At 41.4% G+C, this 15,027-nt stretch overlaps 1 protein-coding gene across 2 annotated transcripts in view; it reads left to right on the top strand.

Annotated features, from left to right (window-relative positions):
- STXBP5L (syntaxin binding protein 5 like) overlaps positions 1-15,027 on the top strand; it is a 663,841-nt gene that overhangs the window by 611,940 nt on the left and 36,874 nt on the right. For both annotated transcript variants that reach the window (XM_030203985.1, XM_030203984.1), the window contains one exon: positions 13,484-13,649. In XM_030203985.1, the coding sequence (XP_030059845.1) occupies positions 13,484-13,649 (166 nt within the window). The remainder of the gene's footprint in view (positions 1-13,483; positions 13,650-15,027) is intronic.

Genomic DNA, 15,027 nt, shown 5'->3' with positions numbered 1-15,027 from the left:
TCAGATACACTTAGCCCCACATTTACACAGTCCACACACTCCTATTCATATATACCCACAACTCACCTATGCACTCATTTTTTCACAGATAAATCTGTTGTTTTCATCAGAATCCCTCACCCACACAACCCTTCTCACATCCAGGGGCTGCCTAAGGCATGAGATGGCTCCCCTGCATCGCACCCATCCCCCCCCCTCCCCGAGTCCAACTTCTTTCCACACACTCTCTGCCAACTTCCTCCTCCCCCCCCCTTCCTTCCTTAACCCTCTTTTTTCTGTTGTTGGTTTTAAAAGTTGGCAACGGCAGCGATCCCTACATGCTGCCCTTCCGCCGACACTGGCTTCTCTTCTATACTGCTGTGCCCACCTCCAAGGAAACAGGAAGATACGTCAGAGAAGGTGGGCTGCAGTACAGAGGAGAAGCCGGTGCCAGCAGCAGGGCAGTGTATAGGGATTGATGCTGCCACAGACTTTTGAAAAACAAAACAAGAAGGTAGGCTTGGGGAGGGGAGTTGAGGAAGAAAAGAGGGGAGATGCCGCTCCATAAAGAATGCTGTCTGAGGCCCCCACATGTTGGCCTAATGGTAGGGCCGCCACTGCCCACATACTCTTCCAGACAGAGTTAAAAAAGATTCCTGAATCCATGCCTCTGTATGTTTTCCCTACTTGATTTTCCTGTACAAAACGCAGCAGAAAACTAATACTGCTCTTCAGTAAATTAATAGTAAGATGCAGGTACAGATAGTTTGAATTGATTGCTTTGAAAAAGAACTAATTAAAAAAGCATATTTAAATGCCAATGTAACAATTTATCAGCTGTCAAGGAGAATATCCTAAAATTATTTATAGTATCAGAAGCAGATATAGTAAGATATTGCCATAAAGTTCAAATAATAGTAAAACAAAAGTGAGGTGGCATGGAAAGATATTGGAGAAGTAGAAGGATATATCAGATTTAAAAGAGTAAATGCTTGTATTTTTGGCATTAGATGCTATATTAGAATTTGGACAAAAGATGATCGATTGCTTTCAGAAGATGTTTCATTTATGTGTTGTCACCACTGTAACCAAGGTTTTTTAGTCCATAACTATAAGAATCTTTAAATCTTACCCCTGAATTGAAGACATTTCAGAGCTTTCAATCCAAGTACCTGAAATCATGTTTAGAGGGGAAGAAGTCAGCAATGTGAAAAGTTTAACTGTGAGGTCAGTGCCACTAAATACTGGCTCTAACAATATAGAGGAAAACTGGGCAGTCGAGGGGCAACCTGGAAGCAGAGTCTGAGAGGAATTATGCAAGCACCGACCGTATTCAATGCTGGTGCTCACATAGCTTAAATGACCAAATACAAGGTACCTGGTCAAAGTAGCTCCAACAGAAAGGCCCAAATACAAAATAGCCCGACCAAAAAAAAGAAAAAACAGACAAAAAAGCCCCCCGGCAAATCAGCCCCTGCAACAGGGCCTGCCCACAATTTGGCCTCCGACAAAAGGGCCCCCACCCCTGAGTATTTTACCTGTTCTGCTGCTGCAACTGTGTGTCTTTCTGAGCACCGCTGTTGCTTTGAACTGAGGTATGTCTCCCCTTTGCCACCTCAGTTTCACTGGTCATTGTCCAGAATGTCTCCCTCTCCTACCTGCCCTGCATGGTCCGGTATATCTCTAGCTCTTCCACACCCCCCCCCCCCCCCCCCGGCAATCCCCCAATGTTCCTGTGGGCTGCCAGCAGTGTCAACAAGGAAAACAAGCTATTTTGGCCAGCCCCAGAAGGCGTTCCCTCTGTTGTGTCCCGCCTCATCTGATACAACTTTCTATGTCCATGTAGGCAGGACACAACAGAGAGAACACTTCTGGGGCCAGTTGAAGCTATTTTGTCAAGGGATATTTTGTTGGGGCTGTTTTGTCCAGGCTGTTATGTTGGGGTGCCCAAATAGGACTACTCAAAAAGCAGTCCTAACTTTGGTCATTTATCTATGCGGCAGCCAGCACCCCTTTAGCTTCTAGGTTGCAGTAAGAATAAGAGCAGTTCTATAAACTAGATGTTCACATTAACGTACGTAAATTGTTTAGAATAATGGAACATAGCTGGTCACAAGATGCTAGGGTAAGATGACAAGCATAAAAGTGGGCAGTTAAAAATTCAGACAACTTGCAGAACTTTACGTAGAGAAAAAGAGGTAATGTATCTTGTGTTGCAGAGGGGTACGTGAATTACAGACAGAGAGCATGATAAGTACTATTGAAGTGCGAGTAGGCAACACATAAAAGTGAAATTCATAAACTTATTGCTAAGCTGGATAAGAAACATGGTAGAAGGAGGATAACCAGTGGGACACTATCATACCAGGGTACAAATTATATCGTAGTGATAGAGTGGATCGAATTGGAGGAGGGGTAGCACTGTATGTTAAGGAGGGCCTTGAATCAAATAGACTGAAAATTCTGCAGGAAACAAAACACTCCCCATGGATTGAAATTCCATGTGTAAAAGGGAAAAGAGTGGAGGAGTGGCCTAGTGGTTAGGGTGGTGGACTTTGGTCCTGGGGAACTGAGTTTGATTCCCGGCACAGGCAGCTCCTTGTGACTCTGGGCAAGTCACATAACCCTCTATTGCCTGCCGCATTGAGCCTGCCATGAGTGGGAAAGCGCAGGGTACAAATGTAACAAAAAAAAAAAGGATAGTGATAGGAGTGTACTACTGTCCATCTGGCCAGGATGAACAGATGGATGTAGAAATGTTAAAGGAAATTAGGGACGTTAACAAACTAGGCAACACAATAATAATGGGTGATTTCAATTACCAAACAAAGTTGCACCTTCCTACCTTATATACAACGTGTTTGAGAGTAACAATGGCAAACAAAAAGAAAAAGCAAAAACGTGGAGAAAAATAAAGACATCAGATCAAACGGAAACTCCTCGTTCTTAAAGGACACGCCTTTTGTATAATGAGGGAACCGTATCAGTCATGTGTTTTCAAAAAAAAACTCCACTCACAACTTTCACACTAGCTCAGCCATGTACTCCCCAAACTTTGTTTGATAAAAGATTCTACCTATTCCGCTTGATTTCAATTACCCCAATATTGACTGGGTAAATGTAACATCAGGGTATGCTAGGGAGGTAAAATTCCTTCACGAAATCAAGGACTGCTTTATGGAGCAGCTGGTACAGGAGCCAACAAGAGAAGGAAAAATTCTAGACCTAGTCCTTAGTGGAGCCAGGAGGTAAAGGTGCTGGGGCCGCTTGACAACAGTGATCATAATATGATCAGATTTGATATTAACTTTGGAGTAAGTATACGTAGGAAATCCAATATATTAGCGTTTAACTTTCAAAAAGGAGACTATGATAGAATGAGAAGAACGGTGAAAGAAAACTGGTTAAAAGAGAGAAAACAGAGAATAGGGTTAAATGGTCAGTATTCTCAATGGAGAAGGGTAGTTAGTGGGGTTCCCCAGGGTTCTGTGCTGGAACTGCTGCTTTTTAACATATTTATAAATGACCTAGAGATGGGAGTAACTAGTGAGGCAATTAAATTTGCTGGCGACACAAAGTTATTCAAAGTTGTTAAATCGCAAAAGGATTGTGAAAAATTACAAGAGGACCTTATGAGACTGGGCATCTAAATGGCAGATGACGTTTAATGTGAGCAAGTGCAAAGTGATGCATGTGGGAAAGAGGAACCTGAATTATAGCTTCGTAATGCAAGGTTCCACATTAGGAGTCACCAGTGCGTTTTTTTTTCTAGCAAAAAAGGTGCCGGTACTCAAATGCCAGGCCACCCTTCAGGGGTGGGGTAATCACTGAGGGACCCATCCCACAATAGCCAAGCCCCCTGCAACCAGTCACAGAATCTATGACAAGGCAGAATTGATGTGTAGAGCCTGAGCTCTTTCATTAAAACATGGGGTCCATAAGTCAGTTTTAGCAGACAATAGAAAAGGTGCCGGTACTCAGTACCCCCAAGTACCCCCTCAAAAAAGCCCTGGGAGTCACCCACCAAGAAAGGGATCTAGGTGTCGTAGATGATACGTTGAAACCTTCTGCTCAGTGTGCTGCAGCGGCAAAGAAAGTAAGTAGAATGTTAGGTATTATTAGGAAAGGAATGGAAAACAAAAATGAGGATGTTATAATGCCTTTGTATCGCTCCATGGTGCAACCACACCTCGAATATTGTGTTCAATTCTGGTTGCCGCATCTCAAAAAAGATATAGTGGAATTAGAAAAGGTACGTAGAAGGGCGACAAAAATGATAAAGGGGATGGGATGACTTCCCTATGAGAACAGGCTAAAGCGGCTACGGCTCTTCAGCTTGGAGAAAAGACAGCTGAGGGGAGATATGATAGAGGTCTATAAAATAATGAGTGCAGTGGAACAGGGGTAGATATGAATCACTTGTTTACTCTTTCCAAATAGCAATGAAGCTATAAAGTAGAAAATGTGAAACAAATTGGAGAAAATATTTCTTCACTCAATGTATAATTAAACTCTGGAATTCCTTGCCAGAGAATGTGGTAAAGGCTTAGCGTGGTTTTAAAAAGGTTTGGACGGCTTCCTAAAGGAAACGTCTATAGACCATTATTAAAATGGACTTGGGGAAACTCCAATGCTTATTTCTGGGATAAGCAGCATAAAATGTTTTTTACTATTTTCCCAAACATATCCGCTCAACAAGTGAATACCTTCCTTTCAGGAAATTATTGAAAACCCACTTATTTAAAAAAAGGTTATTCAACTCAATAGTTCTCTACTTGAAACATTCACTCACTTAACGGACAATTACCTTTGACATCCCCTTTATCCTTTACCATTTGATCTCTTCCATACCATTTCCCTACTTTTCTTTTCCCTTTCTTCTTCCCTGCACCCTTTCCCACTCCCCCTCCCTTCTTCCCCCTGTTCCCTGCTTCTCTCCCCTCTTCTTCCCTGCCTCACTCTTCTCTCCTCTCCTTACAACCTACCTTAGTCTAATTATGTTTTATTGTTATATAATACTTTAAATCATTGTTAACTTCATGATTTTGTGATTTGTTACTATGTAAGCCGCATAGAGCTTGCGATGAGTGGGAATTGTGCGGGATACAAATGTAATAAATATATAAATATTTGTGACCTGGATTGGCCACTGTTGGAAACAGGATGCTGGGCTTGATGGACCTTTGGTCTGTCCCAGTATGGCAATACTTATGTACTTATATAGGCCATATGGTCTTTCTCTGCCTACATTTTTTTTATCTAGTTTGCCCATCCATTTCATCTACTCTCCCTATCACTTCCTTAGAAATCCTATGTACTTGTCCCAAGCTCTCTTGAATTCAGATACTGTTTTTATCTCTACTACTTCCACTAGGCGGACGTTCCACGAATTCACCACCCTTTCCATGAAGAAGTATTTTCTCAGTCTTCTGAGTCTGTCCGCTTTCACTTTCATCCTGTGCCCCCTCATTCCAGAGCTTCCTTTCATGAGACTTGCCTCCTATGCATTTATGCTGCATAGGTATTTAAATGTCTCTATCATATCGCTCCTCTCCCACCTTTCTTCCAAAGTATACATATTGAGATCTTTGTCCCCATACGCTTTATGACGAAGACCACTGACTATTTTAGTAGCCATCTTATGGACCGACTCCATCCTGTTTATATTTTTTGAAGGTGTGGTTTCCAGAATTGTACACAATATTCTAAAAAAATGTCTCACCAGAGTCTTATACAGGGTCATCATGACCTCCTTTTTCCTATTGGCCATTCCTCTCCCTGTGCATCCAAGTATACTTCTAGCATTCACTGTCACCTTTTCTGTTTGGCCACCTTAAGGTCATCATATACGATCACACCAAGGGTCCCGCTCCTCGTTTGTGCTCAAAGTTCCTCACCCCCTAAACCGTACCGCTCTTTCGGGTTCTTGCATCCCAAATGCATGATCCTGCATTTTTAAGCATTAAATCTAAGCTGCCAAATTCCAGACCATTCCTCTAGCTTTGCTAAGTCCTTCCTACTACTACTACTATTTAGCATTTCTATAGCGCTACAAGGCGTACGCAGCACTGCACAAACATAGAAGAAAGACAATCCCTGCTCAAAGAGCTTACAATCTAATAGACAAAAAATAAATAAAGTAATCAAATCAATTAATGTGAACGGGAAGGAAGAGAGGAGGGTAGGTGGAAGCGAGTGGTTACGAGTCAAAAGCAATGTTAAAGAGGTGGGCTTTCAGTCTAGATTTAAAGGTGGCCAAGGATGGGGCAAGACGTAGGGGCTCAGGAAGTTTATTCCAGGCGTAGGGTGCAGCGAGACAGAAGGCGCGAAGTCTGGAGTTGGCAGTAGTGGAAAAGGGAACAGATAAGAAGGATTTATCCATGGAGCGGAGTGCACGGGAAGGGGTGTAGGGAAGGACAAGTGTGGAGAGATACTGGGGAGCAGCAGAGTGAGTACATTTATAGGTTAGTAGAAGAAGTTTGAACAGGATGCGAAAACGGATAGGGAGCCAGTGAAGGGACATGAGGAGAGGGGTAGTATGAGTAAAGCGACCCTGGCGGAAGATGAGACAGGCAGCAGAGTTTTGAACCGACTGGAGAGGGGAGAGGTGACTAAGTGGGAAGCCAGCAAGAAGCAGATTGCAGTAGTCTAAACGAGAGGTGACAAGGGTGTGGATGAGGGTTTTGGTAGAGTGCTCGGAAAGAAAGGGGCGGATTTTACGGATGTTGTAAAGAAAGAAACGACAGGTCTTGGCAATCTGCTGGATATGAGCAGAGAAGGAGAGAGAAGAGTCAAAGATGACCCCAAGGTTTCGAGCTGAGGAGACAGGGAGAATGAGAGAGCCATCAACAGAAATAGAAAACGGGGGGAGCGGGGAGGTGGGTTTGGGGGGGAAAATGAGAAGCTCGGTTTTGGTCATATTTAATTTCAGGTGGCGTTAAGACATCCAGACAGCAATGTCAGACAAGCACGCTGAAACTTTGGTTTGGATGAAGGTGAGATATCAGGGGTAGAAAGGTAGATTTGGGAGTCATCAGCATAGAGATGGTAGGAAAAGCCATGGGATGAGATTAATGAACCAAGGGAAGAAGTGTAGATAGAAAAGAGGAGGGGACCAAGAACAGAACCCTGAGGTACGCCGACAGGCAGAGGGATAGAAGTAGAAGAGGATCCACCAGAGTGAACACTAAAGGTGCAGAGGGAGAGGTAGGAAGAGAACCAGGAAAGGACAGAGCCCTGGAATCCAAGTGAGGACAGGGTATCGAGAAGTATGCTGTGATCGACAGTGTCAAAAGCAGCGGAAAGATCAAGAAGAATGAGGATGGAGTATTGACCTCTGGATTTAGCCAGTAATAGGTCATTGGAGACTTTAGTAAGCGCAGTTACGGTTGAGTGAAGAGGGCGAAAACCAGATTGTAGTGGGTCAAGAATAGCATGTGAGGAGAGAAAATCAAGGCAGCGGCGCTCAAGTAATTTGGAGAGAAAAGGAAGGAGGGAGATGGGTCGGTAATTAGAGGGACAAGTAGGGTCGAGTGAAGGCTTCTTAAGGAGAGGTGTGACCACAGCATGTTTAAAGGCAGCAGGGACAGTCGCAGTGGAAAGTGAGAGGTTGAGAATGTGACAGATAAAAGGAATAAGAGCAGGAGAGATGGCATTAAGAAGGTGGGTGGGAATGGGATCAGAGGAACAGGTGGTACATTTTGAGGAAGAAAGAAGTGTAGTTTCCTCAATAGTAACTTCAGGAAAGGAGGAAAGGGAATGAGGGGAAGGAGAGAGAGGGGAACGGACTAGTGGAGGGAGAGGTGGTGAGGTAGAGAAAGCAAGGTTTATCTTTTGAACCTTGTTGTGAAAGAATTCAGCAAGGGTCTGAGGAGATAATGAAGGGGGAGTTGGGGGAGGGGGCACCTTGAGGAGAGAGTTCAATATGGTGAAGAGAAGTCGAGGATTAGAGCCAAGAGAGTTGGTCAGTTGGATATAATAATCCTGTTTGGCACGTGAAAGAGCAGATTGGAAGGAGGTCAGCATGAACTTAAAGTGTAAGAAATCAGCAAAGGCCCGAGATTTCCGCCAGAGGCGTTCGGCGGAGCGGGTACAGGAACGTAGGTAGCGGATATTAGAAGTCAGCCAAGGTTGGGGTTTTGTACGCCTTACAGGGCGGGTCATCAAAGGTGCAAGAGTGTCTAAGGCAGAGGATAGAGTATTGTTGTAAGAAGAAACAGCCTCGTTGACAGACGTGGATGGTGCCACAGTAGAGAGGAGGTTTGAAACATGGGAGGATAGAGATGAAGGGTCAATATCGTGAAGATTCCTAGATAAATTAAATAAGATAGGACGGGACTGGGAGGGAGGAGATTTAAGTGTGAAAGTTATAAGATGGTGATCAGAGGAGGGAAGATCAGAGGCAAGGAAACTAGAGGGTGAACAGTTGGAGGAGAAGATGAGATCAAGACAGTGACCATTTTGATGAGTGGGGGAGGTGGAGCATAGTTGGAGATTAAAGGAGGACGTTAAAGCGAGTAACTTGGAAATATAAGAGTTGGATGGATCATGTTTTCCACACCATCCGGGGTTTCTACGCTATTGCAGATTTTGATATCCTCCACAAAAATGCAAACCTTGCCAGACACGCTAAGATTCTGTGGATCCATTCCTTCTAAACAGGATTCCTTTGTCTTTATCCCACTCATGTTTGAATTCCGTTACCGTTTTCATCTCCACCACCTCGCGCGGGGGGCATTCCATGTATCCACCACCCTTTCCATGAAAAAATACTTCCTGACGTTATTCCTTAGTCTGACCTCCTTCAACTTCAATTCATATCCTCTAGTTCTACCTCCTTCCCATCTCTGGAAAAGATTTGATTGCGGATTAATACCTTTCAAATATTTGAACGTCTGTATCATGTCTCCCCTGTTTTTCCTTTCCTCCAAGGTATACATGTTCAGATCGGCAAGTCTCCCCTCGTACGGTTTGTAACACAAATCCCATACCATTTTTTTAGCTTTTCTTTGAACCGCTTCCAGTCTTTTCACATCTTTAGGAAGATACGGCCTCCAAAACTGAACACAATACTCTAAGTGGGGCCTCACCAACGACTTGTAGAGGGGCATCCATTAAAAGGTGTTGTTATATAATGGTTAGATTTATTATTTTACATGATTAGATTTATTATTTTACATGGTTTCATTTTTATTCTTTCCGACACAAATAAATGTTTGGCAACTGCTTCATTCAATTCCCCTTCCCTAACTCTTCCTGGTGAAAAACACACAGAGGCAACACAGAATCCCCCCCCAGCAATCTTACACACAGTCAACACAGATAAATATACAGAAGGGGTGGAAAGAATTCTTTGAATTATGTGTCATATTCTTTCCCCATATTTTAGTCTTTACAACTCAACAGAATGTTTGGTAACCACTCAGTTCAAACCACCTCTCCCTTCTTAGTGACATACACATAGACACGCATAGAGACATGGACAACATAAGAATTGCCATACTAGGTTAGACCAAAGGTCCATCAAGCTCAGCATCATATTTCCAGCAGTGACCAAACCAGGTCTCAAGTACTTGGCAGGATCCCTCATGGAAGAAAGATTCAGTGTCTCTTATCCCCAGGGATACTGTTATTACATATACGACTCAAGTCTACTTCAGATAAGTAATAACTTCAAAACAAACAATAGTAGATCAATCTCACTCAAATATACAACTAATGTGTGTAAGGGGAAAGTTTCATACTGTCACAGAGATATAATGCAATTTGCACCCACAATGTGGGTGAAGCCCTTTTCGTGACTGTTATAATCATAGACAAAACCCCCTCCTTCCAAATGTGTTGCTTATTTAAGCATGTGCTCATATAATGTCAGTGTTTAAATATTTTTTTGCAATTTTTCACCATTTTCTATACATAATGCGCCTAAAGCGAAGGAACTGCGAGAACGGTAAACTTTCTCGTAGAGCTCTGGGATGACAACTGCTAAATTCTAGGATGGTGTTCCTGTCCGTGGGCTTTGTAAAAACCTTAGTCTGAAATTTCTGATGAATCAGCAGTACCTCTACATCTAGAAAATGGATCTGGAAACTCAAGAAGGCTAGATGGGAGTCTACACGGAGATCGGCTTTTATCTATTTGTCCCCTTCCCTTTGGAATGGCCTTCCAAAGGAGATCAGATTAGAGAAATCCTATATCCATTTCCGAAAATTTTTGAAAACCTTCTTCTTTATAAGCTATGTAGAACAGAACTTAGCATAAGAGATAAGGTAAAAAAAAAAAGAGGTAGCTTAACTGTATATTAGATTTTTAATTTGTTTTGATTTTATTATGTAGTTTATTCTGATTTGCTGTGCTTTCCTGTCATGAATGGAATTCCTATGTTTGTTTATTTGTATACATTAGTTGTTTTTATACATATGTAAACCGTTCTATTTTGCAGTTGCAATAAGATACGGTATATAAATTAACATAAATAAAGAAGGACATGGTGAATTGTATCTTGTGATGGCACGAATTCAACCACTTCTCAAATTCTTCCAACTCATTCTGATTGCTTCGCCATACCATGAACACATCGTCTATATACCGATGACATACGAAAATGTTGGACTGAAAGGGAGATTGTGTTATCCACTTGTTCTCAAATGTGGTCATAAACAACTTTGCCAGTGTAGGGGCAAATGTGGCTCCCATCGCGACCCCGGAGGTTTGTACAAAAACCTTGTCCTGGAACAGAAAAAAATTCTCACATGATGCCAACTTAGCCAGTGAGTGTACAAAACCATAAGGAACATCTTGATTCTAGTGTATCACAGATTACAGTTAATAATTCATCCTGGGGTATCATGGTGTACAAAGACTTGATGTCTAATGTTACCAACAAAATTGGTGTTTCTGGTAGTTCAATTTCTTGTAAAATTTGTAAGAAATGTGTAGTGTCTTTAATATATGACGTACTGTTGATCACAAACTCTCTCAGAAATGTATCCACATACACAGACAGTGGCTCCAATAAGGCCCACTGGAGGACATAACAGGTTTCCTGGGTGGGTTAGAAATGTCTTTGTGCATCTTTGGCAATATGTATAACACCGGAATAGTGGGATGGAGATTATTGAGAAAACAATATTCTTTGTAAGTCAAAAAGTCTTGATCCAGCCCCTCTTGTGTCAGTTTGTTTTATCCTTTCCTGTAATTTGTGTGTTGGATCATCATCCAAATGCCGATAAGCTGTGCTGTCTGCCAGTTGTGATTCATTCTCTTTAATATACTTCCCTTTGTCCAGAACAACAACTGCCCCTCCTTTATCAATCCAGCGCAACTACTCGCATATGAGACCTCCAGACCTACTGAGTTACCCGGACACTGCAAATGCAATAAATCAAACTGCAAGACATGTGAGATGACAACACAAGTTACCAATTTTGTACACAATGGCCGAACATACTACTTACAACGTCGAACAATGTGTCATACTACAAACATAGTGTATTAAATTAAATGTCCCTGCAATAAGATCTATATTGGCAAATCTAGTAGATCATTGCATGTAAGAATGACTGAGCATCGCTCATGCATTTCTGCCAAAAACATCGGAGCCCCTTTGGTGCAACATTGTATACAATCAGCACAGGTAGCAAATGATGTGAAATGTATGGTAATTGATCACATTTATCTGACACGTAGAGGAGGAGATATAGATAAAAGACTGCTGCAGCAGGAAACATTTTGGATCAACCGCCTCAACACTTTGAAACCCAGGGGACTCAACATATATCTGCATTGGGGATGTTACGTGAGCCATCTTTTTTGCCACGTGTACACCATCAGTTCCTTCAGTGCACTTAAGTCATTTCCGGTTTACAAATTGAAGACGACGACGCCATTTGCTTTTGGTGGCGGCACAAATTAAGAAGAGGTCTAGTAGATGTGAGAAACCGCCAAGACTCTTTAATCTGGTTATCGATACAACTTATGTGATAGCTGACAGGCTTTTTTTCTCAGCAGGTCTGCAACTACCCAAGATCCCTTGACAAAACTTCAGCGAAACAGGCACCTGTCGGGGTCCAGTGAGTTGACAGATCGTTAAGATAAGTGACCACTTCTTGCCTGCCATTTTCAGCACAATTATGTACATAAAATAGTGAAAAATTGCAAAATAAATATTTAAACACTGACACTATATGAGCACATGCTTAAATAAGCAACACATTTGGAAGGAGGGGGTTTTGTCTGTGATTATAACAGTCACGAAAAGGGCTTCACCCACATTGTGGGTGCAAATTGCATTATATCTCAGTGACAGTATGAGACTTTCCCCTTACACACATTAGTTGTATATTTGAGTGGGATTAATCTGCTATTGTTTGTTTTAAAGTTATTACTTATCCCCAGGGATAAGCACTGGATTTTCCCAAGTCTATCTTAATAATGGTTTATGGACTTTTCCTCCAGCAATATAGCCAAACTTTTTTTAAACCCAGTTTTGCTAGGCCCTACCATCCTCTTGCAGCAAATTCCAGAGCTTAATTACATGTTGAGTGAAAAAAAATGTTTTCTCAGATTTATTTTAAATGTCATTTATTATGTTATGTTATATGTTATGTACTATTTAAAGTTTGAAGAGAATTCCATGAGCTTCCCACATACTTTCCCTACTTGTTTATTTATCAGTAAGTGAGCAATGTGAGCCAAGTGAGAATCATTTGTGGATCTAAACTCCAGGGGGGTAATTCTATAAAAGGTGCCAAAAGTAGAAGCAGCACCCAGATTCCGTCATAAAATACTAGTGTAAGTCGTCATTTATATGCCAACATTTAGGCTGTCCACTTATGCCATATCAATAGCAGACATAATATCGTGTGCCTAAATGCAGCACTTTAGGGCATAACTTACAATATTCTATAAGTTATGCCCATAGATGTGGGGTCCAGCTTGCCCTAATATATGCCCCTTTTGCATTTACACACTAAGCAAATTTCACGCCTGTGTTATAGAACATCCCTGAGCAAACAGCAGCATTTACATGTGTGATTGTCGCACTTATATATGTAAGTGTTAGTATTTTATAACTTACATGCATAATTGACACCTAACCTTAGGCAACCTGTTATAGAATGCGGGGGCGGGTGTATATCAAGTGTAAAGTTTGATTGGGGTCATAAATCTTGTAAAATGTAAAGAAACTATGTAAAGGCCAAAGCAACTTGGAAACATGTGGATATTAAATGTGTTGAATTTCATCAAGTAAGTTAAAAAAAAGAAATCCACTGTATAAAATGAACTTCCCCTAAGAATCTGAGGACAATTTGAGAATGCAAATTGAATTTGAAATTTACTTTTAAATATTTTGCACATCACTAGGTTAATGGCCAACTTTAAAATTTAAGACTTTTAAAATATGAAGTGCATTATGTGTTAAGTATTACATAATTTAATATGTATTTTAGATGAATTTTCTTAACATGTACTTAGCTTTTATGCACATTAATTACTTTTCCAGCTTGCCAAGCCTTCGCCCAATGCTGGATGTAAATTATTTGCCTGTAACAGATATGAGGATAGCACGGACATTTTGCTTCACCAATAAAGGGCAAGCATTGTATCTTGCCTCCCCAACTGAAATCCAGCGGATAACTTACAGCCAGGAGATGTGCGACAATCTACAGGTAAGGGTGGCCTTTAACATCTAGCATGTCTTTTCTTAGATATCAGTACTGGCTATGCGGCTAAACCTTAAGTGGGAACACTTGAACACTCTTCAATCCAGCGTTTTCCTACTATCAATTTTTTCTAGGACCCTGAAAACCTCAGCGGTGCTACTTGCATATAAGAAGTATTTCAATGCAAAGATTTACAGCACCCACCTCGTCACTGGTTCTCCAAGGGTTCCACCACCCATTTACAAACTGTACTTTACTCTTTCAAATATTCAGACATTTCAAATATTTCAGATGTTCAAATATTCAAATATTTTGAATATTTGAAATATTTGAAAGAGTAAAGTACAGTTTGTAAATGGGTGGTGGAACCCTTGGAGAACCAGTGACAAGGTGGGTGCTGTAAATCTTTGCATTGAAATACTTCTTATATGCAAGTAGCACCGCTGAGGTTTTCAGGGTCCTAGAAAAAATTGATAGTGGGAAAACACTAGATTGAAGTTTGCTTAGATATCATCATTGGTGTATTTATTAGTCTGTATTTATTTTTAAAAATTTCTATTCCACACTATCATTGCAATTCTAGGTAGCTCACAATGCAACATACGTAATTTAAAAATACAATACACAAAAAACATAACTGAGCAAACATTAAAATCAGCCTGGATATAAAATCTGTGTCGCCTCACCACAAAAAGAAGTCCTGTGTAGTATCTTAGTTTTCTTTGTAGAATGTACATTTAAATTAAATTATGGGGCTCATTTTCAAAACAGAAAAACTAAAAAATGGCCTAAAATGCAGATGGCCGTATAGCTCAGTGAAAAGCCTCCAAGCCATATAATCAAACAAAAGGGGGAAAAAATGCTAGTACATCCAGATTAGAACGTCTCCAGAGGGAGTATTTCAAAGGCTTGTCTTGGGCAGTCTTAGAGAGTGAATGTCTCCAACTCATAACAGATAGCAAAATGGTTTCTCATTGGTGGGAAGAACAGCGTCCTCAATTAGACTTAATATAAATGGTAAGAGCAAAACTATCATTAGACCCATTTGTGAATTTGAGGAGTTGGAGAGGGCAGAAAGTGATATTTTGAGAGTAAGTTCAAAGTGCCTGAGTTCTATGCTACCATTTGTCTGTTTGCCCTAATCTGAACATTGTTCCTCTCACATTTCCCTCCTTTCCTTCTCTCCATCTCTCCCCATCCTTCCGGTGCCTTGCCCATACCTGCCAACCCCCACCCCCCCCGCCCCAGTAACACCCAGCCCTTCTCCTGTATCTGCCTCCTTACCTGCTTGTCCTCTGTCTTGCAGCATTCCTCTGTTTGTCCAGTTCATCATTGTACTTTATGCTGCTGCTCTGTGTGTGTGTGAGGAGAGTTTGTTGGTGCG

Source organism: Microcaecilia unicolor, chromosome 5 (assembly GCF_901765095.1).
Source record: "Microcaecilia unicolor chromosome 5, aMicUni1.1, whole genome shotgun sequence".
NCBI lineage: Eukaryota > Metazoa > Chordata > Amphibia > Gymnophiona > Siphonopidae > Microcaecilia > Microcaecilia unicolor.
Note: the sequence above shows the minus strand (reverse complement) of the source record. Positions and strands in the feature narration are given on the sequence as shown.